Here is a 27,938-nt window from a genome sequence, read left to right as displayed (position 1 = left end):
CAAGCAACAAGCACATTGCCAATAAATTGATTTTGTTTCAAGTTTTTATTACTTCAAGTTTGAATTCGACAACCAAATCTTTATGAGCTACTAACGGACTTAAAAGTACAAATGTGCATAAAAATGCGTATAAAATAGCGCTGTTTACTATGAATAAAATAGCGTTTTCAAAACGTACTTCCATTGATAATGAAACACATCAAACAGAAACTTGTCAAGTCTGTGCACGGTGAGTAGTAATATTCATTCAACAGTCACGTGAAACATGTAACGAGAAACAAGTTTTGTTGGAAGTTCAATCAAGAAATTAAAGTACCGGGTATGTTTGCTAAAGTGCACAATTTGGGTAAAAAGAAAACACCAGCATGATCGTGAAACTCCCACCATTAAGAAATATATCGGATCACAATCAATAATGACTCGAAGAAAAATATTTCTATGTGTATCAATGACGACTCTAAAAATATGATACAAGACGTTCTGTTCTTTAAGAAGCACCAAAATAAGTTCAAACCCAGAAAGTTACAACAGTACATCATTATCAAGACGATACAGCTCTGAAATATCTGACGATCATAAAAAGCTGACTGGTGGCTACCTTTTCGATGTGTTTAATTACCTAAGCGAATTCTGAAGCCTCGAGTAAAAATGTGTAATAGAAAATTGCGTTTGACTTTTGAGATATATAAACCACAAAAATTATATCGGTGAAAAACATACGTACTACGATGATTAAAAGTACAATACAACAAAGAAAATACAAAATTCAAAAACGCCTCAGCACGATATATAACACTTAATCAAATCATTTACGATAGTAACGTGGGCGAGGAAGACTAGGAAAACAGCCAAGAAAAAATATATAAATAAAAAAACGTTCCGAAATAAAACACTTTTCTTTCGAAAAAGTCGTTATTTTGGGATAATTCTGAATACGCTGTACAGTTAATTAAACTAATCCCACAAAACATCCTGGTCTAAAAATATCTAAATCTATAATACAGTGACCAGAAAGAGTATGAAAATGGCATTACGTATACGATTAACTGGTGAGAGAGAAAAGAGTAAACCAAAAACCACCAAAGTCTTCAATATTTCTAGATTTAACATTATAGCAAAGTCAAGGTATAAACGTGCCGCCATGGTGTATCGCGTACACATGTGGTAAGAGATGTTACTTCTAAAATGAATTAGCAAATAATTATCTAACATGCATATACTGTGTTCAAAACAACGAACACAGCTTGCTGTGCTACACAATACTGGGCAAGCGTACAAGGAAAACTTATAAACGTAGAATGAAATAAAACCCGAAAAAGTCTTCAATCCAATAAATGTCTTAATATATACTCTTGTCAAAGTACATTTTAAATCGCGATAAAATTGTCAAACTCTCTGAAATACATTCAATTACAAATGCTAATATATTCCTTATACTGCGCTGAAGCCAACAGCCAACTTTACCAGCCTGACGGCCAGCCTGACGGCAGAGATTGCAATAGCGCCACCTATCAATGGCAAATGTACCGGCGTAAGAGTTTTACAGTAATGTGAGCCAGCCGGTTGTACACCTCATAAAAACAGGCATTTTTCAAAAGTGGGAATAATTACAAAGGTCATGGAATCTTTTATAAGTTTCTAAATCATTACATCAAGGGTTTCTTATATTTCCATATTTGAGCGGCGAGGTTTTGTCTAGCACTACTTTCTACGGTTGAAGTTATCTAATGAGTAAAGCGTTCGCTCGCACTCTAAACAGCTGACAGGTTGCCAGCTGAAGTCATGTGTGGATTTACTCCTGGAATTTTATAAATCTGAGGATGTTACAAGAAATCGGAAAGAATTATCCTGACCAGGATGAATAGCACAAGGTACGTACATTGTTCAGGTAAGATCTGATGAGTTTCTTTCTTGAAATCGAAACAAATATGAGAAGATTTCACAGCGATGCTTGATGAATGTTTAGTACAGTTTACAGTGAATACAACTGTCATTGCAATGCTGTACAGAATTAACAAATGTATATTCTGTAAAAAATATGAAAATTTCAACCGATCACTTTGATTTCCACTCTACCAACTTAAATACATCATACATAAGACGTGAAATTCTACCCTAACATGACCGGGAAAATTTGGACATTAACTCAGAAATCTAGAAATCATGATGAAATTTGATTGAATGTTAAATGGAAATCATGTGAACACAGGACATTCTGCAGAAATATCAACATATCTCTTTTTAAAAAATACATGGAAAGTTGAACCGATGACTTTAATATTATGATTTCCAAATTTCTGACATTAAGACGTAAAATTCTAACCCAACATGGCTAGGAAAATGTGAACATGTCTCAGAAAAATGAAATCATTTGTCTTCTTGAAGTCAAAACATTGCATCAAATCAAACATGGTCACAATTTCTCTGCAGTTTTCAGAAATCACTCTGAAAAATTACAAAATATCAACTGATGTCTTCAATTTTATGATTTTCGAATTCTTCACATCAAGACGTAAAATTCTAACCCCAACATGGCCAAAAATTATGAACATTTCTCAGAAAAATGAATTATTTGTATTCTCTCTCTGTGTCAAAACAATTGCATCAAATCAAACATGATCACAATTTCATCATTTTTCAAAAAGTTGACTCTGAAAAAAATTACAAAGTTTCAACCAATGACTTTAATTTTAACATCATTGGATTCCTTACATCAAGATGAGAAATTCTAACCCAATTCTAACCAATGACTAGGGAATTGTCAATAGTTTCTGAGTAAAATAATATTATTGACATTGTTCATGGCATCAAAACAAAGCGGATTACAATTTCTTCACATTTGACAAAAAATTCACTCTAAAAAAATACAAAATTTCATCCAAGGGTTTCAATTCCACTTGGAGAATTTCCTGACATCATAACGAGAAATTCTAACCCAAACTTGTCTGACAAATATTTAGTTTTGAGGAGAAAATCAGGAAAATTGTGTCAGTTATGGTGTGTATGTGTTTGCATGTTGTTCAGTTGTACAGCTGTATTCGCTGCAATATTTGCATTGACTGTCTTCTCAGATTTCTTACTTGTAAATGACCTTGACAGTGTAATCACTGTAATCTGAATAAACTATTCTACCGTCTGTAAACACTGCAATGTAGTAAGGGTATCCATCTACAGTTACAGTTTCCTGGTATTCACCCTGTCTATCAAATTTCACTATCTTCCTACAATCTGCCACATAAATATTGTCTGCATTGTCAACTGTAACTCCATATGGTTCCACTAAGTGATCACTTCCAAATTGATTCAATATTTCAAGATTACTGTCCAAAACATAGATACAATTTTCACCACCATGACATGACACTATGAGTTGATATTTGCTATTCATGGTCAGAGAGTAGGGCTTACTGAGTTGTTGACTTGAAATAATGTCCCCATCTCCATTACATTTGATTACACAGTCTGCACTGTAGTCTGCTATGAAAACATTTCTGTCTTTATCAACAAATACACCAGTGGGGTATTTCAGTTTACCCATTGCTATTATTTGTTTCACTTCACTCTTTGCATCACTCACTACAATGCATTTGTTGCCGACATCTGCTGTGTAATAGTCACCATTGTCTGCCATTTTTGTGTCTCTTGGTTTGAAATTGTGAGGTAAGCCATGAACTGTGACAGATGTTAGAATCTGTGCAGTGTCTGCTGTTACTGTCTTCACACTGCCAGGCTTGTCTCTACGTCCATAGTCACAGACAAGTACATGTCCATTCTGGTTTATTGTCAATCCCCATGGGTTAAAGACTTCTCCTGATGATTTCTTGCCATCTCTCGACAATAAAACCCTGACAGTGTTGGACAGTGGTGTACCTATAGGTGTAAGGAAACAATTTACAAATGTAGGTCAAAGGTCATCAGCTGATAAAACAATAGTACTACAATGAAACATGGTTTTTTTGACATGAAGGCAACAATTTCTGGTAAAAATCTTATTAACTGAAATATTAAAATGGTAAAAATTTTACTTATTTGCATAATTAATTATATTTCACCCACAAACAAATCTTTTAGGCTGGTAATTGTATTTTTTAGCTGTTTGTAAATGTTAGTAGTTGTTCAATTGAGTAATGACAATTATAGTTCTTGACATTCTTATCTTCAGAAGATTTGGGCAATTATGAAAATTGCTCCAATCAATGAATTTGCATAATTAATTAATTTAGGTAATTAGGCTATATCTCAATAATGAGTTGGTGTAATACGCTACAATTTTGTGGAATTGTCACTGAGGCCTGGCAATGTCATTGTCTTCTGTCCAGTGAATTTTATCTCTGTGGTAATGACTAATTTGCATAATTAATGAACTTAGGTAATTAGGCTGTATTTCTGTAATGGATTGGTGTCACATGCCACAATTTTGTAGAATTGTCACTGATGCCATGGCAGTGTCATTGTGTTTTGTCCAGTGAATTTTATCTCTGTGGTAATAAGTAATTTGCATAATTAATGAACTTAGGTAATTAGGCTGTATCTAAATAACAGATTGGTGTAATATGCTACAAGTTTGTAGAATTGTCACTGATGGCATTGCAGTGTCATTGTCTTCTGTCCAGTGAGTTTTATCTCTGTGGTAATAAGTAATTTGCATAATTAATGAACTTAGGTAATTAGGCTGTATTTCTGAAATACATTGGTGTCACATGCCACAATTTTGTAGAACTATCACTGATTCCATGGCAGTGTCATTGTGTTTTGTCCAGTGAGTTTTATCTCTGTGGTAATAAGTAATTTGCATAATTAATGAATTTATGTAATTAGGCTGTATCTAATAACAGATTGGCGTAATATGCTACAAGTTTGTAGAATTGTCACTGATGCCATGGCAGTGTCATTGTGTTTTGTCCAGTGAATTTTAACTCTATGGTAATTACTAATTTGCATAATTAATGAACTTAGGTAATTAGGCTATATCTCTGTAATGGATTGGTGTAACATGCCACAATTTTGTGGAATTGTCATTGATGCCATGGCAGTGTCATTGTCTTCTGTCCAGTGATTTCATCTCTGTGATAATTAACAATTTGCATAATTAATGAATTTAAGTAATTAGGCTGTATTTCTGCAATGGATTTGGGTAATATGCTACAATTTTGTGGAATTGTCACTGATGCCATGGCAGTGTCACTGTGTTTTGTCCAGTTGATTTTGTCTCTGTGGTAATTAGTAATTTGCATAATTAATGAATATAGGTAATTAGGCTGTATCTCTGTAATTAATGGATTGTCATTATGTGCTACACTTATATGGAATGTTTTTCTTAAGTCATGGCAGTGTCATTACATTTGGTCCAGGGAATATAATCTCTATGTTTATTAGTAATTTGCATAATAAATGAACTTAGGTAATTAGGCTGTAGCTCAGTAATTGTTTTGTGTAGTAAGGTACAATGTTGTGGAATTGTTTCTGAAGTCATAACAGAGTCATTGCATTTGATCCAGTGAATTTTATCACTGTGGTAATTAGTTATTTGCATAATTAATGAATTTAGGTAATTAGGCTGTATCTCAATAATTGATTGCTGTTAGATAGTACAATTTTGTGAAAATATTGCAGAGACCTTGGCAATTTCAAGGCATTTTGTCTAGATAATTTTTTTCTCTTAAATATTAGTAATTTGCATAATTAATGAATACAAGTAATTAGGCTGTACCTAACTCTAGAATAATTCAGCATAATGAGCTGGAATTTTGTGGAATTGTTACTGTAGCTTAAGCCATGTCATCACACTTAATGGTGTGAATAATATCCCTCTGATAATTATTAATTTGCATAATTGATGATTATGTAGTAATTAGGCAATATTTTGAAAATTGTTTGATGTAATATTCTGCAACTTTCTCTCTTTTATATCTGTAATACCATAAGGCTACATTCACAAATATTTTTGAGGGGATGGAGGAATTCAAGGGGGATTTATAATTTCTTGGGGTAAAACAGAAGGGATTGGATAAAATTTATATAGGGTATAGGGGATGTGAGAAATTATTTTGGTACCCTAAAATATTTACTTTTACTTGTTCAGATTCCACAGTTTGGTAAGAAATGCATTGAAAAATGAATAACATTGTTATGTCAGCCCATGGCTAATGGTGACAACAATTGATCACACATTCTGAGTTTTTTGGCTGTATTTCATGATTTGTATTTTGAAGAAATCCAAAATATTTGAATGCATTTAAATGTTATGAGAAAACCAAAGTAGACCTTGTAATAGGGGACAAAATGCTGCAGATGATGATTATTTTGGATTTTATTCAATGTATCAACTGAAGTTTCTTGATAATCTCTCAACAGCATGCTGAAACACAATATCAAACTTGTCAACCAAGTCTGTATGCACTCAACTAGCGTTTCCCAGGGTACCTCCAAGGTACCATACAAGGTAAGTGTTGCAGCCAGGAATTTGAAACCAGGGGACAATGTGTCCCACTACCATTTATTTTTAGGACTTTTTGCACATTTTGGGGACAGCATGCATCAGCTGTCAATCAAAGTTTTGATTATTTGTTATAAATTAGTTTCGCAAAACAAAATTCAAGCCACCGGCTTTTGTAACATCAATTGTAACAGTATACCATATATGCATCTGCCTCCAATCAAAGCTCAGTCAGCTCTACTACAATCCAGTGTAGTGTTTTAGTTACTTTCAATCACAGCTTCCAAAGTACATATATTATTCTCAATATAATCATGCAAAACAAAGGCCATCATCAGTATCAAAACTTGGACTGAGGGATGTATCAACTTCTCGTATTTTAAAAACTAGGCTGGAGTCTTGGACATTTTTTCTTTGTAAAAGATTGAGCCCAAAGCCCTTGCATTAGGGCTACACGATCTACATCACATGATACAAGTTGATGACATGTTTAGAGAGGCAAGTTTCTATAGCAATGTTGCAGTTAATTTAACCTGAAGTACATCAATCAACTGCACAATAAAGAAAGAACCATAAACCGTGGCATTGAAACATAGTAGGACCACAAATTTGCTGCTCATCTTAGGGCATTCAATATTGTACTTGATTTCTTTCAAGACTGAGTGATTGAGCAAAATGGGAGTGTGCAGCTTACATCACTGTGTCTACTCTACATGTCAGAGTTAGAGAAAAAAATGGCTTCCCTAATCAAGATTACAGAAGTGAGAAGCTGAAAGACAGACTTAACAGCCATGATATTCATGAGTTGATAGTCTTTGCCAGGGTAAATCAAGAAACAAAGGCTGTTTCACCTATAATCTAGTCCACAATGCCAACATCTCAGTCACAGATGAAGTGGTCTATGCTACTGTTATTCGATTATCGTGGACAGGCTGTTTGTTATATAATTTCTTAAATTTGCACATATTTGCCTCATTTCTTATTTTTATGGGTGGACCACTTCTTTTCTAGTGGGGGTGGGGGGGGGGGGTTTGAGCTGGAGGAAATTTGTATGGCAACAATTTTATTTTTTTCTACCATCCTCGCTTGAAAGCTTGGCCATATTTAATCGCCAAAGGCAGCAGCTCCAGAGACTACTGAAGACATAGACACAGTTTACTGTCTTAAGGTACATGGAAACAATTGTTTGAAAACTAGCCGTATTTTGTACAACCTTTAAGCAATTTTTTTTTTTCAATGTTCACTGGGGAGGCATTTTTTTTCCAATAAATGGCCAGTAAAATTTTTCCCTGAAATCCTCCACCCCAACCATAGAAATCAAATGATCCATCCCTTAACCAAAAAGCCTTCGCCATTTATTGAAATGTATTTGATAGCTCTCATATTTTGTATGTTGATCAAAAGGGAGCATACTGGTGTAATTGAGTTTGTCAATTTTTTGATCCTATATTTTTCAAAAATGCTTGCCTGATATGCTTTCAAGTTTGGAAGTGTTTGAAGTTTTCATTGTGATATTGTCAAAATACGATAAAAATGAAAGCGGTTTTCTCCTCTTTCTTTGAAAAAATAATGAGAACTGAAAAGCTTTTATGTGTACTGCAAATTTATATATTTACAACGACCAAAGATTATGACAATGAAGCACTACTGTAAAATTAAAGCCCCACTAGCTGTATCTTTCAGCATTGTTTTAATGATTTTACTCTCAAGCTTAAATAAGTGTGTCAAAATGTAGTAACTTAGTTGTGTGTATACACTTTTTATTAACTATCCGCTGGGACTCTAAAGATAAAGAACAAGATAAAGATAACACTGTGATTAAATGTTTGCCCAAACATTCAATCACAGCCCCAAGTAGAAAAGCAAAAACCGTGGATCCTGTGTATATCTGCACTGAAATCTTCACATAAACTGCAAAGAGTAGACCAGTGTAATGCTTAGGGGTGAATGTTTTCAACTGTGACATTGCATGTTCAGTTTCCTTTGTCATAATACCAATTTTTGAAAATGGCGGGAAATCAAAATAACTGTTAAAATTTGAATTTACTTGTGAAATGTTTCACAAAGGAATGGTTTCCTAATGCAGCAAAAGCCCATATCCCTTCAGAGGGTAGAATTCAGAGAAAACCAGGAGAGAATTTGGTGTTCAAAAATATCAAGAGTTACAGCTAGGGGCTTTATTTGGCAATTGTCAGTGTAGAAGCTTGTCTGTCTTCTGTTCCTTGTGTTGGTATTTGAGTCTTTATCAATGACATACCATGAATAATTACAGAGATTGCAGCACTCTGCATCTGATGGAGACTTTACTACTGTTATCAGTATGGATGTATGCATGCCATTACAGTCATGTTAATATCATCTCTAATTCAGAGAAGGAAATGGTGAAGGTATTTATGTTACGGACATGCTACTGTTAGAAATATCGACACTAGTTGTACTGCTGAGAGATTAAAATTCTACTTTCATAAAACTATGTACTGTACAACTATATATCTACTACACAATTTAATTAAAACACATTTTATTAATATCTTTCAGAGTGATAAGGACTGATTGGAAAACAGTGAAGAGGTCTCCAGTGAGATAATCTTTCACAGTCATACCGGTACTTGTAATGATGAACATGCAGTTGAAATTCTACTTGAACTGTGAGGGCAGTATTGATGATGCTGACTACAGAAGGAATGACAGCTGTCAAAGTTTCAAACTGATGGTGATGGAGATTCTGATTAACTTTTAATGATGAATCTAGGGTTCAAATTCTACTTGAACTGTGAGGGCAGTATTGATGATGCTGACTACAGAAGGAATGACAGCTGTCAAAGTTTCAAACTGATGGTGATGGTATTCTGATTAACTTTTAATGATGAATCTAGGGTTCAAATTCTACTTGAACTGTGAGGGCAGTATTGATGATGCTGTCCACAGAAGGAATGACAGCTGTCACAGTTTGAAACTGATGATGATGGATATTCTGATTAACTTGTAATGATAAATATGTAGGGTTCAAATTCTACTTGAACTGTGAGGGCACTGTGGATGATGCTGTCCACAGAAGGAATGACAGCTGTCACAGATTGAAAACCTCATGGTGATGGATATTCTGATTAACTTGTAATAATGAATCTGCAGTTGAAATTCTTATGGACTTTGAGGGCAGTGTTGATAATAGTAACCAAGAAATTAATGACAGATGCCAGTGTAGAAACTGGTGGTGACTGTGAGGGATATTCTGATGAACATGTTATGATGAATCTGCAACTTTGAAGTTCTACTTGAACTGTGAGGGCAGTGTTGATGATGGTGACTACAGAATGGATGACAACTGTCACAGTTTGATATAGAAAATGATGGTAGTGGGCACAGCTTTGAAGAATCATAGAGATTGAAAAAAATGAATGCATGTATTAAACATTTAGGATGTAGAAATGATGGGCCTGGTACAGGACTCTGATCCTGTGTAATGACTGTGTAATTTCAAATTAAACATATTTCACAGTTTGACTGTCATAACCAGTACATTTCTGTTTTCCTAGTTTCACTATTTTCAAGTGAGTTTTTTCTACTTTCTGCTTAATTCTTACCAGGTCAAAGTTTATTTCTGTGTAAATCCTCTGCCTACATGAATAAATATCACTAGCCTGAGAAGCTTATCAGGGCTTATGTTTACTTTCACACTTTACATTTACAATCAAAATCTTTCCAGCTGCAGACCTTAATTGTCCAAGGCATTGTATCAGCAATTTTACAACATTAACACAGCAGAGAAACACAACCCTAAAATGAACTAGTATGAATCTAATAATGAACTGTCATGCTCACTTGTAAGGGTTGTGATTCCATTACAATGATGTGACTGTCAGGAAATCTTCTACTGAGTAATTACAAACATTTAATTAATCACTTTTTATGAATAGTAAACAAAGTATACTATGTATCCAAACACCAGCTACATTGTAATTCATCAGGAATGAAGAAACAGATGGCATTGACATTGCAAAATGTGGTGATTTGTTTATATATTTCTCTGGCGTGTATAGATCAGTGGCCGTGGTGTGTTTTGTTCCGTAACTGACAGCATGCAGCTGATTAAATGTGACATGACCACATCAAGCCCTGCTATGTTAATGTTGTAATATCGCTGATTGTTATGAAGATATACTGGAACACATATGTTTATTAATGCATAATTTGTTGTTCCGGTAAGGGACTGAGTTAAGAGTCTTTAGCATGCAGTTTAGAAAATTCATGAAATGTTGCAAATATTCAGATCACTTTCAAAATTTCATTAAAGTTGGAGTCAATATAATTCTGATTAGTTAAAATTTGCATATAGATACACTTTGTTAAATGCTGTTATCTTTTGTAAAATGGTTTCAAACATTAGTTTTAGGTTGAAAGATGTATCTTTATAAAGATTTGTTCCCTTTAATACGCATTTTCTGAAGGAGTACTTCTTTCATGTGTTGTCATGCTTTACATGTGACTTTTATCTTCCTATAGATTACGTGATTTTAAGTCAAGAAAATAAGAATCTTTGAAGAACAGCTCTTTCACAGATTATCTGTTAATGCAATCAATTTAACTAAACCAAAAAAATTTGAATATTCATTTTTGCTTGCTAAATCAAGTGATGCTACATACTGGTAGTGACCTTGTTAGATTTGTTTCTGAATTTATGTTTGTTTAGTGTTTTCATGTTTAAAGTCATGACATTGTTACCATTGTTATCTTTTTTTTCTTTTTTGTGTATTATCCTCATACATTGAGTATATATGGACTTGGATTTGTATGTGTATGTGTGTGTCTATGTATTTATGTATGTAGTATGCATGCATGCATGCATGCGTGTATGTATGTATGTATGTGTATGTGTGTATCTATCTATCTATCTATCTATCTATCTATCTATCTATCTATCTATCTATATATATATATGGGTGTGTGTGTGTGTGTGTGAGAGTATATGTGCATGCATGTATGCGTGCGTGTGTGTATGTATGCATGCATGCATACATGTGTGTATATATGTATGTTTATGTATGTATGCATCTATATTGTATGTATGTATCTATGTATGTATCTTTGTATGTCGTATATATGTATGTATGTATGCTTGCATGCGTGCGTGCATGTGTGTGTATGTATGAAAGCATGAATGCGTGTGTGTATATATATGTATGTATGCATGCATGTATGTATGTATGTATATATGTATGTATGCATACATGTATGAGTCTATGTGTATGTATATGTGTATGTATGTATGTATTTATGTATGTAGTATGCATGCGTGCGTGCGTGCGTGTGTATGTATGTACAGTATGTGTATGTATACATGAATGTATGTATGTATGTATATATATATATATATATATATATATATATATATATATATATATATATATATGTGTGTGTGTGTGTGTGTGTCTGTTTGTTTCTATGTATTTATGTATGTAGCTTACATGCGTGTGTGTGTATGTATGTATGTATGTATGTATGTATGTATGTATGTATGTATGTCTGTATGTATGGATGTATGTATGTATGTATGTATGTATGTATGTATGTATGTATGAGTATATGTGTATGTATGTTTGTATGTGTGTATTTATGTATGCAGTATGCATGCGTGCGTTTGTATGTATGTATGTATGTATGTATGTAAATATGTAAGTTTGTATATATATATATATATATATATATATATATATATATATATATATATATATATATATATATACATGTGTGTGTATGTATGTATGTGTACATATGTATGCATGCATTGCGTGCGTGTGTGTATGTATATGTGTGTATATATCATGTATGTATGCATGTATGCATGCATGCATGCATGCATGCGTGTGTGTGTGTGTATATATGTATGTGTATGCACGCATGTATGTATGCATGTATGTATGTATGTATGTATGTATGTTGTGTGCATGAATGCACGTTTGTGTCTATCTATCTGCATGTCCATGTGTGTCTGTCAGTCTTTCTGTATATATTTATGTACATATGCATTGAAGCATGCATGCATTGATAACAGTGTGTCTGCATGTCTGCATTTCAAAGTTTTTTGTCTACTCTAAAAAAACCGAATCACCTCATTTATAATTATTTTGAATGAAGATTCATCTGAATGTATAAGAAGTTTTGTGCAAGTGAACATGCCAATCCAAAGTCTGAAATTTAATTATGTGAAACTGATAAAAAAGATTTTAGAACAACAGTTCATCTTTGATGTAATGTCAAGTTAATAAGTATCTTACAGTGTAACTTTCTCTCCCCTTTATGTTTCGAGATCTGTATGTTTTTGTTAATTTCACTGAATTAAATTCAGTGGAAATAAATGTGCTGGATCTTACAGCTAATTTAATTTATAGATATTCGTCTTAGATAGTCCTTTTCATTATTAAAATGGAGACAATATTTTATGGTATTTACTAAATTTCAGTCTTTTACTTAATGGGAAATCAACACTTATCAGAGCACTGAGTGTAATGATGCCAAGATATTGAACATTAAAACCTTTGACAATGTGATTTACTTGCAATGTTGCTCCTGTGCAAAGAAACAGTATCTCTACAAATGATGTTCGAAGTCACCTAATAATCATTTTTGGGGGGTTAGTTGCAGTAAGTACATTGACACACATGAAAATGATACAATCATTATCATAATTTATTGTGTTGTATAATACAAACTGATTTGCTTGGTAGGACAACTTGAATACAATTAATTTTTCACTCAATTAATCAGTATTTTTGATAATCTAAAGACTCAAAGGATACTTACAAAGACCCATGCCACAGGCTTCCTGATCCAACTAACTGACATTTTTTCTCCCACCTCTTCATTACACCTCCATAGTATTTTTTTTAAAGTTTTCCTTGTTGAAGGAATTATAGAGCGAGGTGTAATGGTTAACCTTTCCAAACATGTCAGAGCTACATGTATCTACCTACCTCGTTCGACCTGCCTTAACTGATGATAGACTTCCTTCTGTTCATCAGGAATGTCAGCGTCATCAACGATTGCCTGGATACGTTCCTGTAGACTCTCTTGCTTTGCATGCAAACTTTCCTTGGCAGTCGCCTTCGCCGACTTTTCCCGTACCAACTTCCTGAATTGCTCTATCATATCTTGTTTCCTTTTGGTAGGAATGTCAAAGTCATGAACGACGTTCTCAACATACTCCATAAGGAAATCGCCCTCTATCACCAGCTGTTGACCAGGCTTGCCAGTCTTATCGGGATCTAAAGGCAGAGACTTCAGGAATGCCATCATTAATTCTTGCTTCATGTCTAGGGGAATAGCTGTTTCATCGACTATGGCCCCTGTCTTTCGGACGAACTCTTGTCGATCAAATACCGGTTCAGAATGAGTGGTATTCAGCTCTTGCAATTCTTTCTTTATCTGGATCCCTTCATTTATAAGTTCGTCGAGTTCAGATGTCCTACCTCTCTCTCGGTCGTCTGACACCCCCCTTAGAATATCTCTGTCCCTCGCTTTCTCCCTTGTCTTTACCTGCTCCATAGTGACAGCGGCCCTTTTTCTTAGAACATCGGATTCGACTTCCTTGTTCATCTCTTCGATGGCTTCAACAGACAGTTGGTATATGTCTTCACCTGAGTTCAGATATAAATGATAATGATACATGATAAAGAAATGGCACAATTACAACCAAGTTGTTTCGTAAACTGCCCAACCTGCGAAGGTCAACAAAGGAATTGCAATTTGCTAATCATGGATTAAGACATTATCAAATTAATTTACATTAGAGACGAGTTAACTCCTAGGGCAAGGGTAAGATCCCGATTATGGCGAACAATAAAAGTAGACGCCGAAATTGTCATACATTGATTGTATGATCATCATTAGTAGAATGACAAATCGGTAACATATATCGTAAACCAAAAAGTTTAGGCATAGCATCTGATGGCTTATATAAAGAGGTACATTACTTATTTGGCCATAATTGATCGGAATTTTATATAATGAGACTTTAGTTCATGATATTTCTATCGATATATCAGTCCACAACACAACAGGCTATAAAATACGAACTAGAATATTTTAATATCAACGCTCATTTATACATGCCATTTATATCAGCTCAGACAACGTTTTAAAAATCCCCCATGCACGAAGGTGGCGAAAAGCAATGGCGTATCTTTAGATCAGAACGTTCTTCTACATTATAAACGTCTTACTCCACTTTCTAACCAGCCATAGTATGATGCATATCATCACATGAACATACCTCCGCTATTTGCCAATTCCTCCTTACATAGCAGATATTCTTCATAATCTATCGATGTTCCTAATGACAGGTATAGAGCTCCAATCTCATCCAGCAGGCTCTCAGACAGGAATGTACTCTTCACCATCCTGTGAAGACTTCCACTTGAATAGTCACGCATCAAAGACTCCAGGGCTTCCGATGACTGGCAATCCATGATGTAAGAAATGCATCCTTCACCTATATTATTTAAACTCATACCATCATGGCGTTGATCTAGTTGTTTCCCTACCAGTACTGCATTCTCTTTTGTTCGATGGCTGGAGTCTAATGCAGCACATACATCTCTCACTTTTCTGCCTTTCTCCGGAATAACACCGTCTGGTCTCACTTTTACTTCAATTTGACCTGAAGTGACCAACAAAGCTATCTTAGATATTATTTCCACAATTTTAAATAAGATATTAGCCTTCGTTTTATATCGCACAGTAAGTAATCGTTAACCGATTGAGTCATTTATCAACACTGAGGGCGATTCGTATTGAAGTACAGTCCGTGGTACACTGTGGCCAACGAACAATGTCGAAACATTTCTTCACGTTGACAAGCGTTTTTTGGTCCTTTTCGAAATGAGCAAGATTTCAACTTTGGTGAAATTATGAGTAAAAATTGATAAAAATTCCTTTTGAGAATGGTACTTTGAGCCCAGTCAGTATTTCATTTACAAACGTCATCGGAAACGCTAGTTTTCTTTTAGACGTGTCCGTTTTCATTTATGTCAGGTAACTATGCTGTGCAGTTTATAATTCACCTTTCAAAACTGCAAAAGGGAATTTTTGGCGACTGCAACCTAATTTCCAATGTGCCATTTTCCGATTTTGTATTTGACTGTTGGCGAGGTCTATGCTATGGAGAGGCGGAGCACGGGATTAATTATCATGATATATAGAAATATGTGTAACCATTATCCAAAGAATATTCTGATTAGGGTAATTATAATTTCACGGTCTTTGATTGTTATATTACTGGCATTTCGCTGCCGAATCATGAATTATGAATCAGCGTATCCCTGTACTTTTTTCTGAAGGCATTTCTAATAGAAATGTGAGACAACCGTTAAAGCATATTCGTACAACTTTTGCGGTGACAAAATTAAAATATGAAGTTGATCAAGGCGCTAAGGTCTATCGATCCAAAGGCGATCCTTGTGTACCTAGCTACCGTGACGAGTGAGCAAATAAATGCTACATATTTCACAAGATTATTTGGCAACATAAATTTATCCTGTATTGAAATATCATGCTAATCAAGATAATCAACATCGGGACTGCTATTAAAGTTCTACACCAGTCCTTGAGCTCCTGCCGCTGTTCCTGGTTTGAAGCGCTTGCAGTCTATATCGAGTTGCAAAGAAGGGCGTTTAGATTGTCGCTTCGCGAAGCCCTAGTGATACAAGTAAGCTTCTCAAACGACGACAGAAGAAGCGCCTGCGGTTGCAAACTATCAGTCGTAATTATCAGCTAAACGGTAATATCAGAGAGATCAATTCTTAAAGTTCCAACATTTCCTGGCAGGATGTCAGACTTTTGTAGTCTAAACAACAACACACGATGTACATACTAAACACTTGCTGATATGCACGCAAAATAAATAAAACATACTTCTTCAATGAAGATTTCTCTCATTACCAATTTTATTTACAAGTAATATACGTGTATTACCTTTGAGCGGTAGATTCAGTTTATAACTGTCACTACCTGACCGTATGTGACTAGGTTTGGGAGAGGTCTGGCCACGGAAAGGAAAGTAGCAAAGCGTTTAACGAAAGCGTTTTAACACACAAGTGCGTCACAACCTTATGTGATTGGTCCGGTATCCCTCTGTACGAACGCTGTGAAATGAGACGCACTACTGATGACCATTTATCATGTGGCTACCTGCCATTTGGTTTAGGGGAGAAAACATATTTGACAGCTCCCTTTAATTCAATGCAATGGTGGACCTCGTTGGAAAACCATTGATAAAGTTAGAAAGGATAATTTTGTTCAATCCAGTGACATGTCAATCGCCTCCTCGTCACTTTTTTTTCGATTTGATTGGCTGTTTAAAGGTGTCAATCATTTACGTCAAAGGGAAAACCCCAATAGACAACGCCTAAAATCAAATGAAAATTAGGATTTCGGATCAAATTTGCAGTTTCCTCCATGCGGATATCGCGATCGGTAGATCGAAATGAGATTTTATTCAAAAGTAGATTGAAAGGATATACCCATATTCAATTAAACATTCCAATGAAAAGTCTGATTTTATGCCGCAAAGTACCATCGTCACAAGGTTTTTAACCTATTTCTCACACCTTAACTTAAGGTTCCAAGACAAGAAATTTGACCTTTTTAATCTAACAATTCTCTAACAGTTAATAAGCTCAGAACCCCCGTAATGTATACATTTTCTGAACGCCTAGATATACGGGAACATTTTGGTAACCACAGTGTCACCATTGTTTACATCACTATCACGTGACAAGGTAATTTGCATAACCTTTCAAAAATCGGTTTTCCCTACGTTTTGTCTCAATACTTCAAAATATCTGACTCAAACTTGCTGGAATGCAAGCTGTCACAACGCTCTTCCAAAGTGTGTCTCAGATTTTTTATATCTTGCTTAGTTTTTTTGGAGCACAATTTTAAAGAAATCAAGTACGGTTAAATTCACTGCTCTGGAAGTTTTTCTGGCATAAAAACTGTTTAAGAAGGTTTAAAAAAATTCTGAGACACACTTTTGAAGACCCTTAGGACAGCTTGCGCTCACACAAATTTCAGCCACATATCTCAAAGCATTGAAACAAAACATAGGGAAAACCGATTTTTGAAAGGTTATGCAAATTACCTGTCACGTGATAGCTATGTCAACAATGGTGACACTATGGTACTCAAAATGTTCCCTATATCTACGCTTTGTGAAAATATATAATTTACGGGGTTCTGAGCTTATTAAACACTAGAGAATTGTTAGTTTAAAATGGTTATTTCTTGTCTTGGAACCTTAAGGCAAAATCTAATATATATTTAGAAAAGGGCTAAAATGCTTAAAATATTTGAGATTTGATAATTACCCTTTATTCTTTTTATTCTAATCGAATACCTAAATTAGAAAATGGACTGGCCGCAAAGTGTCATGGATTTAGTACGATACACACAATTTGCAGTATCAATAGGAGAAATGCAACCAGTTTCACTCACGTTGCTGTGTATTGAATGCAGATTATCGTGCAATTAAAAGTCTCAATTTGCAACTGTAGAACTAGTATAGTATATAACCCTACTACGAGAGTAACTACCATTTTCGAGTTACAGCAAACATTTCAAATTTCAAAATTGCATGAAAACCCAAACGCCATGTCCTTATTGAACAAAGTCCGCAAGTTTTTAAGTTTTCATTCACAGACGTATGAACAATGCATGTTTTAAAAAGAGTAAATCCAAAATGCTTCTTACGTGGATGACGCTTTGGCTTCACTTTCCTCCAACATTGTTGTAACCACCGGAAAAGCCAAAAACTTGATCTGCTCTCGATTTCATGGTCATCCGATTTGTCTGCAACAGATGGGCACAGACTCAGTTGTTTCTGACATTATACTAATTCATATTATTTAAAGCAGATTTCAGAAAAAAACACTAGATACATATAACAAGGGCTTGTAGGCTGTGATTACCAAATCGGTACATGTTACCACAACAGATCAGTGTGTGCGTTCTTGTCTGATCACAGTTTGTAAGAGAAGCAGATCCTCCAGCGAGAAACCCATGGCCTCTGAAAGCTGTGTCAAGCTCACCTAATACACAACACATTGGCCAACATTCACCATTCTACCGGTCATGTATTGTTGCATGTTTAGAGAACTCTGTCTTCGTTGGAGTCAATGTCTTTAAACTAATGGTATCATATGATGTTATCTTAATGTTTGCGTTGCCTCAAAATTACATCTAAGTTTGCTGATATTGATTATGAAAAGATAACATGCAGCTACCGAGCAGTCAATATACTTGTAGGTCAGACTACGGGTACATCAGTTTTTAAGAACACTGGCCTACTAGTAAATCAGAAGGACGACATCCCAACATCAATCAATCAACCAATCAATCAATCAATCAATTCACCAGTCACCCATCCAATTATCCTGCTTTCCATGCGTATATACACAAGTGCATTTATCACAATTTATCATAATCGATGCAGTACAAATACGTTCATAATGTTCATTATCTCGCCTAGCCTCCTTTCCGTTACGATCATATATTTTCAATTGGCATTGTCAGACTTGTTTCATTTATTCCCCCAAACTTGAGAAGTAATGACTACAAAAAAACTGTGCTCGCGGAAAATACGTTTTCGAAGTTAAAACTAATTATAAAGTGAATACGTGAAAGAACTGCGTCACAGCGACCTCGCACTACATGAATACATTACTAATCGCAATATTTTAGAGAAATCTTAACAATTCATAAATTATTTCATGATAAAATAAGGCGTCCATAAACTGTGGTACAACATATATGACGATTCTGGTAAACATTGAGAGAGGTCATGAAATAGTTGTTTGGCTGTTTTTAAGAGATATCTCGATATCGTGATTTAATAATACACAGTGATCAGCCATATATTACATATTCTCTCTCTCTCTCTCTCTCGCTCTCGCTCGCTCTCTCTCTCTCTCTCTCTCTCTCTCTCTCTCTCTCTCTCTCTCTCTCTCTCTCTCTCTCTCTCTCTCTCTCTCTCTCTCTCTCTCTCTCTCTCCCCGCATGCATACATACATACATACATACATACATACATACATACATACATACATACATACATACATACATACATACATACATACATACATACATACATACATACATACATACATACATACATACATACATACATACATACATACATACATACATACATACATACATACATACATACATACATACATACATACATACATACATACATACATACATACCGTGTGGAAATCCAAGGAATTGCACATCATGCCAACGATACTTAAAATGGTAAATATTCCTATACCTTTTGTACGAAAGTGCATAGATAGCACAGTAATCAAAGTCGTTGCCTTGGTCGCTACTGCCAGCTGTCGATATCTTACCTGTACTTTCATGATCAGCGGGTACGCTGGATACATTTTCTTCGCTGTGTGCTCCCCCTGCTCCTTGATCTTCTGCTGGTCGGTCAGATGAAGCTATAAGGGAAATAATATCTCAAAATCAGCATGACTCTCTCTCTCTCTCTCTCTCTCTCTCTCTCTCTCTCTCTCTCTCTCTCTCTCTCTCTCTCTCTCTCTCTCTCTCTCTCTCTCTCTCTCTCTCTCTCTCTCTCTCTCTCTCTCTCTCTCTCTCTCTCTCTCTCTCTCTCTCTCAGCTAACATTCTCAGCAGTGTCTATCCAGTACACACGTCTCACGAGTCTGCTTACACCATCGCAACATGAATACGCACAAAAAGATAAGCACGCATACATACACACATGCATACATTCTTCCCAATGCACCCAAACGGCCATGTACTGTATGTGTTTGTTAGTACCTTTGTATTCAACGCCAGCATCTGTTTCTTTGTTTACGTCACTCTTGTCATCTGGAGTGCCATCCATATCAGCAATTATAGCGGCCATGAAGCTTCCATTACTGTCCTTGAGATCTCCTGCCACCTTTTTCTTTATGTGCTCTCTTATTACCGCTGCTCGTTGCAGTGCCGTCGGGTTTTTATTTACGACTGACATAATTCGTTTTGTCAAAGCCTCCGGATCACGATCCATATGTATTACACAATCTCCCGCCTCAAGTATATTAATGTGATTAGAGAAAATATCATGGATGTGAGAACCTCGGGGGTAGAGTACAGGTATTGCGGCGCACATAGCTGCCAGAGTGAGGTTCCCGTAGTTCGTGGCAGATGGTGGTATTAGTACAAGATTGGAAGACAGCAGTTGGCGATTAAGTTCATCAGTATTTGTCACGAATTTAGGGGTGATCTTCAACCATGAGCTGCGTGTCAGCTTCTCCACTATCTCTTCCTCTCTACTTGGTGGTATTCCTATGATTTTCCACACTAGAGGAGGTTTTTGCAAATCATCAGTATAGTCAGCAGCTTTGTTTACGGCACGAATGACAACATCAAGTTTTTCTAGATCTTCCAACTCATATTCCTGGACAACGGATATAATTTTAAATGGTTCGCGTTCTAGTAACGGTAGATTTTCTGGTCCTGGGGTCGCTAAGTATTCTTCATTTATCATCGGAGAAAGAAGCTGTTGATTGGTTTCACGATAAAGCCCTCTGTACCCCGAGAATACACGTTCTCGATGGAAAATGAACACTTGGCCTTCTTGAATTCATCTGACAGAATTCGCTTTCGAAATTCCAATTCCACTTTACTACAGCCCACAATCAAAGGCGTTATGTCATCTTTATCAAAGAGATTGATCAGATAACAAGACGCCTTTGGAAACACCTTATTCAGGATTTTAAAGGTAGCTTCCGAGGTGAACGCACTGAAGCCAAACACGAATTTCACATTTGCTAATTCTTCTAAATCTGGATAGTGTTCGTTATGGTACAGCAACCAGTCACGAGTTGGCTCTCTGAATTGCAGTGTACCAGTCTTTGTTGGAAGTTCAAGGGTAACACCAAGATCTTCGGCTTCACGTTCCTCTTCTTCTGTTGCTTTCAGAGCAGTGCAGTGGACAGATATTCTCATCTCTTGTAGTAGTTTGATCACGAGGTGAACAGCATCGGTAACTCCCCCACGAATTGATGGTCCCCATCGGTCAGACACGATTAGAGCCTTGGTCACCATACTCCTTTAAACAGAAAGTGTCTGTTTTACATGACAATTCTTTGACATTCATTATCAGTTTAAGCCGTTTTGTATGCAAAATTAAAATGTATTTTACTCATCCTTGCGTGTTCCTTGACCAACATATCTTTTGCCAAACGGCTCAAATATATCACAGTTGCTAACGAGTGGTACAAAATTTATCATAGATTTATTATGACATTAATATTGTCTATTGTGTATATCAAAAGTTCACGTGAAAGCGATTTTTTGAATGAAATTTGTCATACAGTCTTATTTTACCAGCCTTGAACTCGGATACTTTACAGCAAGATAATTAAAATGGGTCAAATTACGTCGTCCACTCTAGTATATCTCGCTATCCTGCAGGCATACGTTATCACATATGTGATTGTGAAAACGTTACACTTGAAGGTCGAAATGTTTTTTAGGTCGGTAGCATATGTATTATCACATCGGGCAAATACGGTTATACGTATTTTAGAGGTTCAGGTTTAAGGTTCTTTCATTTTCGACCGTGTTCAATGCATCGAGCAACGTTTTTTTCTGTCGGTTGAACAATGGTGATATTGAAAGAAGCTCAAAATCACTTAATAGTCATAAGATAACATATATACACGAACTGACCTATCTATCTGATCATCAATGTCAACTGGAAATGTTGTCCTTTCTAAATTTTACAAAACTGCAAGAACACCTATTTGGCGAGAAGGATTGGTGACACATTGCATGCATTCATATGGCGCTGTGATAAGTCAAAAGCGGTCAGATCAAAAGTGTCATTGCCCATCTACGTCTTGTGGTTCTCGTGAATAAAAATATACGATAGGAACGTGAGCGTCCTCATTCGTCCGATATGACAGAAGTGAAATGTGTCACTCCATTCTTTCAATGCGTCTAATTTTCAAGGAAGATGATTATTTAATCACTGTTCATATATTTATATATATATATATATATATATATATATATATTATATATATATATATATATATATATATATATATATATATATATATAATATCAACATATGAACGTTGCGCCTAAACAATGTCATAAAAAATTCACGAACTTGTAAGTCTGAAATCGTCTTAGGCTTTTTACATGAGTTGATTAGAAGCCTTGAATTGTGGCGAGTTTGATGATGCACTGAACCTACACAGTTCAAAGATGAGAACAGATTCTATAATTTACTACCCTCTCATTAATATTTGGATTTAACTTGCCAATTGCACACCATCTGCAAATTGCTTCATCGCCTTGATTCGCTAGGTCATGCTCATTTGAAAAGGAGGATCACATCGGACACCTCCGTTCTCTTCACATCGTACGATAGAGGGCGCGCGTGCCGCATAATAAGTAGCCTTAACAGTGCTGAGCAAACTTGTTGTTAGTGTTGGTTGGTTTGTAAAGTACTACAGCTCTATAAGCTTAGTGTGTGAACGCAGCTATTTTTTCACAGCTGTACAGTTGTTGTGATAATTTTCTCCAGCAATTATAAATTGAGGCTATTTGTAACGCTATAGCGATGCATTGCCCTTCTAGCTTACTAATGGGAATATATAGCGCTTACTGTTTGGTCTTCATTGCCTTTGAACAGCCCAGTCGACCGCCATTACCTCTCGTCCGTTTCACACGTACGCTCCCGCTCCCGTCAGATGTACTCGGCTTTATGTTAGAGCTTGCCATGTCGACTCCGGATCTGTGAAAATCAAAGTCAACGATGCCTGAAGCCTCAGAGGATGACGTAACGCTGATTAGGGATAACCTAGGAAGGTCGGAGTGAAAGACACGAACAAAACTGAACTGTCTCACAGCTGTAGAACTCGTGACAGAGGCCTTAGTAAATTATTAACTTCGTGCAGCTGGTATGAAAAGCAGCTACGTTATTGATTTGTGACGTTTGTTTTTTTGATAATCTTAGCTGCAGGGCAAATCGTACGAAATGTGTCATTGGGTCATTTTTAGCTCACGTGTGTAAACACGTGGGCTATTGTCATAGCGATGTCTGTCTGTCTGTCCGTGTGTGTGTGTGTGTGTGTTGTTGTGTGTGTGTGTGTGTGTCTGTCTGTCTGTCTGTTTACACGATCACTCAAAAACGCTTGAACGGATTCAAGTCAGATTTGGTAAACAGGTACCATGTGGTACTTGCAAGAACTGATTAGATTTTGGTTAGTGTGGCTTGCATATTAATGAAGTTATGCAATATTGCTTTTTTCCGTACAATGGTTTCCCTATGGAGACGGTAATGACAGTGTAGACATATATCAAGAAATACTGCACCAAATTTCACGAAACTTTTCACACATGACAATCTACGAACATTATGATGATACTGTGAGTGCCATGTCAATTATCTTCTCATTTGCATATTTAATGAACTTTTGTTATTAGTGAGATAACTCTGAAATTCCTGCACCAAACTTGATGATACTTGCAGCAAATATTGATCTGATATATATCTTATTATACTTAGAAGCATTAAGCAGTGTCAAGTTAATAAATAGCTCATTAGCATATTTTATGAAGGTTTGTAATTAGTCATATAGCTCAGATATAATTTTACCAAATGTGATGAAATCTGCTACAGATACTGATCCGATTTTTATCTGACTGTATTGTAAAGCACTTAGTAGTGTGAAATTAATTAAGGGTTCATTTGCATATTTAATGAACTTTGTAATTAGGTATATAACTCTGAAATTACGGCACCAAGGTCAGTGAAATTGAGTACAGATATTGTTTTGATAAATATCTAATTGTACTGAGAAGCATTTGGCAGTGTCAAGTTAACAAATAGGTCATTTGCATATTTTATGAAGTTCAGTAATTAGTGATATAACTCCAAAATAACTGCACCAAATGTGATGAAATCTGCTGCAGATACTGATCCGACAGATATCTAATTGTGGTGTAGAGCATTTAGTTGCGTTAAGTTAATTAAGGGTTCATTTGCATATTTAATGAACTTTGTAATTAGTGATATAACTCCAAATTACAGCCTTAAATTTGATGAACCTTGCTACAGATGTTGATCTGATAAATATCCAATTGTACTGAGAAGCATTGAGCAGTGTCAAGTTAACAATTAGCTCATTTGCATATTTCATGAAGTGTTATAATTAGTCATATAACTCCAAAATAACTGCACCAAATGTGATGAAATCTGCTGCAGATACTGATCCGACAGATATCTAATTGTGGTGTAGAGCATTTAGTTGCGTTAAGCTAATTAAGGATTCATTTGCATATTTAATGAACTTTGTAATTAGTGATATAACTCCAAAATTACAGCGTTTAAATTTTATGAAACTTGCTACAGATGTTGATCTGATAAATATCCAATTGTACTAAGAAGCATTGAGCAGAGTCAAGTTAATAATTAGCTCATTTGCATATTTCATGAAGTCTTATAATTAGTCATATAACTCCGAAATAACTGCATAAAATGTGATGAAAACTGCTGCACATACTGATACGACAGATATCTAACTGTGTTGTAAAGCATTTAGCACTGTAAAGTTAATTAAGGGTTCATTTGTATATTTAATAAACTTTGTAATTAGGTATATAACTTCAAATTACAGCGTTAAATTTGATGAAACTTGCTACAGATGTTGATTCGATAAATATTTAATTGTGCTATGAACCATTGAACAGTGTCAAGTAAATTTAGGGTTTATTTGTATATTTAATGAACTTTGTAATTAGTGACATTACTCTAAAATTACAGCATTAAATTACATAAAACGTGCTACAAATGTTGATCTGGTGGATATCTAATTGTTCCATAAAGCATTGAGCAGTGTCAAGTTAATTAACAGCTCATTTGCATATTAAATAAAGTTTTGTAATTAGTGATTAAACTCTGAGAGTACTGTGCGAAGTTGAAAAACCAGCTACATACAGTGATAACATATATCTCATTGTTCTGTAAAGAGTACAACTATTAATGAACCAGTTGTAAAACACGTGAGCATATTCAGTTCATATCTGGTTAATTTTGGGAAATGGCTTCATCTTGACGCAGGGCATTTATTTAAGTACCTGTACAATATATTTTAATTTTATTAAACAATCGTTTGCTGATGAAGTGTCATTGTGCATCAGAGGGTTGGATGCGATTTGTTCAGGGTTTCTTGAAACCGTCCACTCATGTGGTATGGTCTGATATAATTATTAATACAACTATAGAAGAAATAACAATATATTCGGACATCTCCACTTTAATCGATCCTATAAATCTGTCAATCTTGTGCCTCCAAACATTTCTTCATCAGTCTCCCCTCCTTTAAATCACTACAGCCGCGGTATGATCATTATCACCTCCACCACTACTATCATCATCATCATCATCATCATCATCATCATCATCACCACCACCATGACCATCATCATCATCATCATCATCATCATTATCAAGAACACCATTGCTGTCATTGTGATCATATGATTTGGAAAGACAATTCGTTTAAATAACCAGTCTGTCAAATCATGATAAGATATGAGAATGTAGTCTCAGTATTGGATCAGCGTCTGAATTGATTTTCATAGTATCAGACGGTGTATGTTCTACTTGTCAACTGATAGAATTAGCCCTAATAAGGTTCAAGTTGGTGAAAATTAGATTATATATGCTGACCAGCTTAAAACACATACTTCCAGACTGTAACACAGTCACTGTGACTTGATGCTTATATCGAGTTAGATACGGCTTAAGTCCATTTAAATCGGCTATAAATTAGACTATGATATAATTAAGGCTGGCAATACTACATATTATTGCCGGAATACATGGGTTTATGTGCCCGAGAGCAGATGGCAATTTGCCCGACGCCAGGAGGGGAAATTGTCTCCTGCTGCGAGAGCACATAACCCAGTATTCAGGCAATAATATTTTTATTACATGCCTCTTCACAGTTGATGCTATATAATATTTAGTTACATGCAGGGCATTTTCAAACAATTTTACCATTATGGACCAGCATCAAACGAAAGTCAAAATAGCAGTGCGCAGATGGATACTTTACATCTAGTTTTAAGCGTCTACTATGACGTCGAAAACGTCGAACGGCTTCACTGGACCGGGTAACCATGGAAACAGATCAGTACATCGTTCATCGGCCCGCTAACATCCGGATGTTCCTATTCAAATCGATGCACTGATTTGCACTCACATCGAAGCATGTAATAACTATAGTAAAAGTGGATTTGAATATTGTCCAACATAAGGTGACTCTCACTTTCAGATGATATTGTTACAAAGTTCTTGGGAGTCTTCGTATATGGTCTACACCTAATATTCTCCTTGTTTTTGTTTTTTTTTTCATTCCAAAACATCAAATTTGTCTAACACAAAATTTATATGGTCGCTCCTCTCAAGTCTGTTTTTTACTTTGCTGTATCTTCACTACAGTCTTACTGTGAAACGCAGATAATGCAGAGTTTTTTCTTCAGGGAATATATATTGAATGTACTCGTCTTTAATCCAAACTTTTTAATGGCAGAATGAGCCTCGAAGACAGGTATTCTGACTCCCCTTGTTTACAATTCTTTTCTGATCTATCTCTCAGTGTGGGGTTTTACAGGGATGGCGGCCATTTTGAACTTCAAATTTCGTATCTAGAATCAGAATTTGAATGAGGACCCCGATTTTTTCCTGACTTTCAATGTCAATGGCTAATGGTCCAAGGAAAGTGTGAGCTAAAGTTTGTCTTTCGCTTTTGAGACGCGTACTACCTTAAGGTAGCGGTAAAGGCTAGAGCGTCACTTATAAACTTCAATAAAACTATTAAAACATAAAAGTAGTCAACATTCTCTGTGGAATAAAAAACCGAGACATTTGGGGTCATAGGCATTGCAGAGTTATAGCCCGTTGAAACTTCTGAAAACTGACAAAATAAGAGGAAATTGGGGAGTCCTTAGTGTATTAACTAAAGTAGAGGTCCCCTACCTTTTAAAAAAATGTTTCAAAAGGGAAAGTCATTTTTTACTGTTTTTCAGGAAAGTTTGACAAGGCAATGCTTGCATTCAGAATGCGTGACTGCTATTGAAAATGCATTTTTAGATTCTTTGAGTGTCAAAGAGGTGTCAAAAGTGAGATTAACCAAAAAGACTACTCTGTGACTTCAAAAGAGGGGTGCAAATATGGCTTGTTTTCAACATTTTTGACAGAATAACAGTTTTCCTACATAATTTTATACCAATTTAATCCAACCTTTGAAATGAGATATGGACATGGAATTCTTAAAGCCTATTAACAAAGTTACAGATAAGATTTGTGGGCACATTTTTCCTGTATTTGAAGTACTTTTTGAAAAATCACATTTTGAAATTTGAAAGAATTTTTATTAATTTTTTGATATGTAAACCCATGTAAATCTTAAAAC

General features: G+C 35.5%; 2 protein-coding genes across 3 annotated transcripts in view; one reads left to right on the top strand and one right to left on the bottom strand.

Annotated features, from left to right (window-relative positions):
• Nucleotides 1-27,938, top strand: part of LOC139129834 (galactosylceramide sulfotransferase-like) — a 72,152-nt gene that overhangs the window by 21,413 nt on the left and 22,801 nt on the right. The window lies entirely within an intron of this gene.
• LOC139129829 (uncharacterized) overlaps nucleotides 27-27,938 on the bottom strand; it is a 157,221-nt gene continuing 129,309 nt past the window's right edge. The window contains exons 2-8 of one of the 2 annotated variants that reach the window (XM_070695511.1): nucleotides 23,123-23,276; nucleotides 20,278-21,553; nucleotides 19,843-19,935; nucleotides 18,182-18,280; nucleotides 14,706-15,092; nucleotides 13,408-14,070; nucleotides 27-3,870 (exon numbers count right to left, since the gene is read on the bottom strand). In XM_070695511.1, the coding sequence (XP_070551612.1) occupies nucleotides 3,077-3,870; nucleotides 13,408-14,070; nucleotides 14,706-15,092; nucleotides 18,182-18,280; nucleotides 19,843-19,935; nucleotides 20,278-20,989 (2,748 nt within the window). In that variant the 5' untranslated portion in view covers nucleotides 20,990-21,553; nucleotides 23,123-23,276 and the 3' untranslated portion in view covers nucleotides 27-3,076. Of the gene's footprint in view, nucleotides 3,871-13,407; nucleotides 14,071-14,705; nucleotides 15,093-18,181; nucleotides 18,281-19,842; nucleotides 19,936-20,277; nucleotides 21,554-23,122; nucleotides 23,373-27,938 lie in introns of those variants that run through there. The other variant, XM_070695510.1, reaches the window with a different exon arrangement.

The sequence above is a fragment of the Ptychodera flava genome, chromosome 3 (assembly GCF_041260155.1).
Source record: "Ptychodera flava strain L36383 chromosome 3, AS_Pfla_20210202, whole genome shotgun sequence".
NCBI lineage: Eukaryota > Metazoa > Hemichordata > Enteropneusta > Ptychoderidae > Ptychodera > Ptychodera flava.
This window is presented reverse-complemented; position numbering and strand designations above follow the sequence as displayed.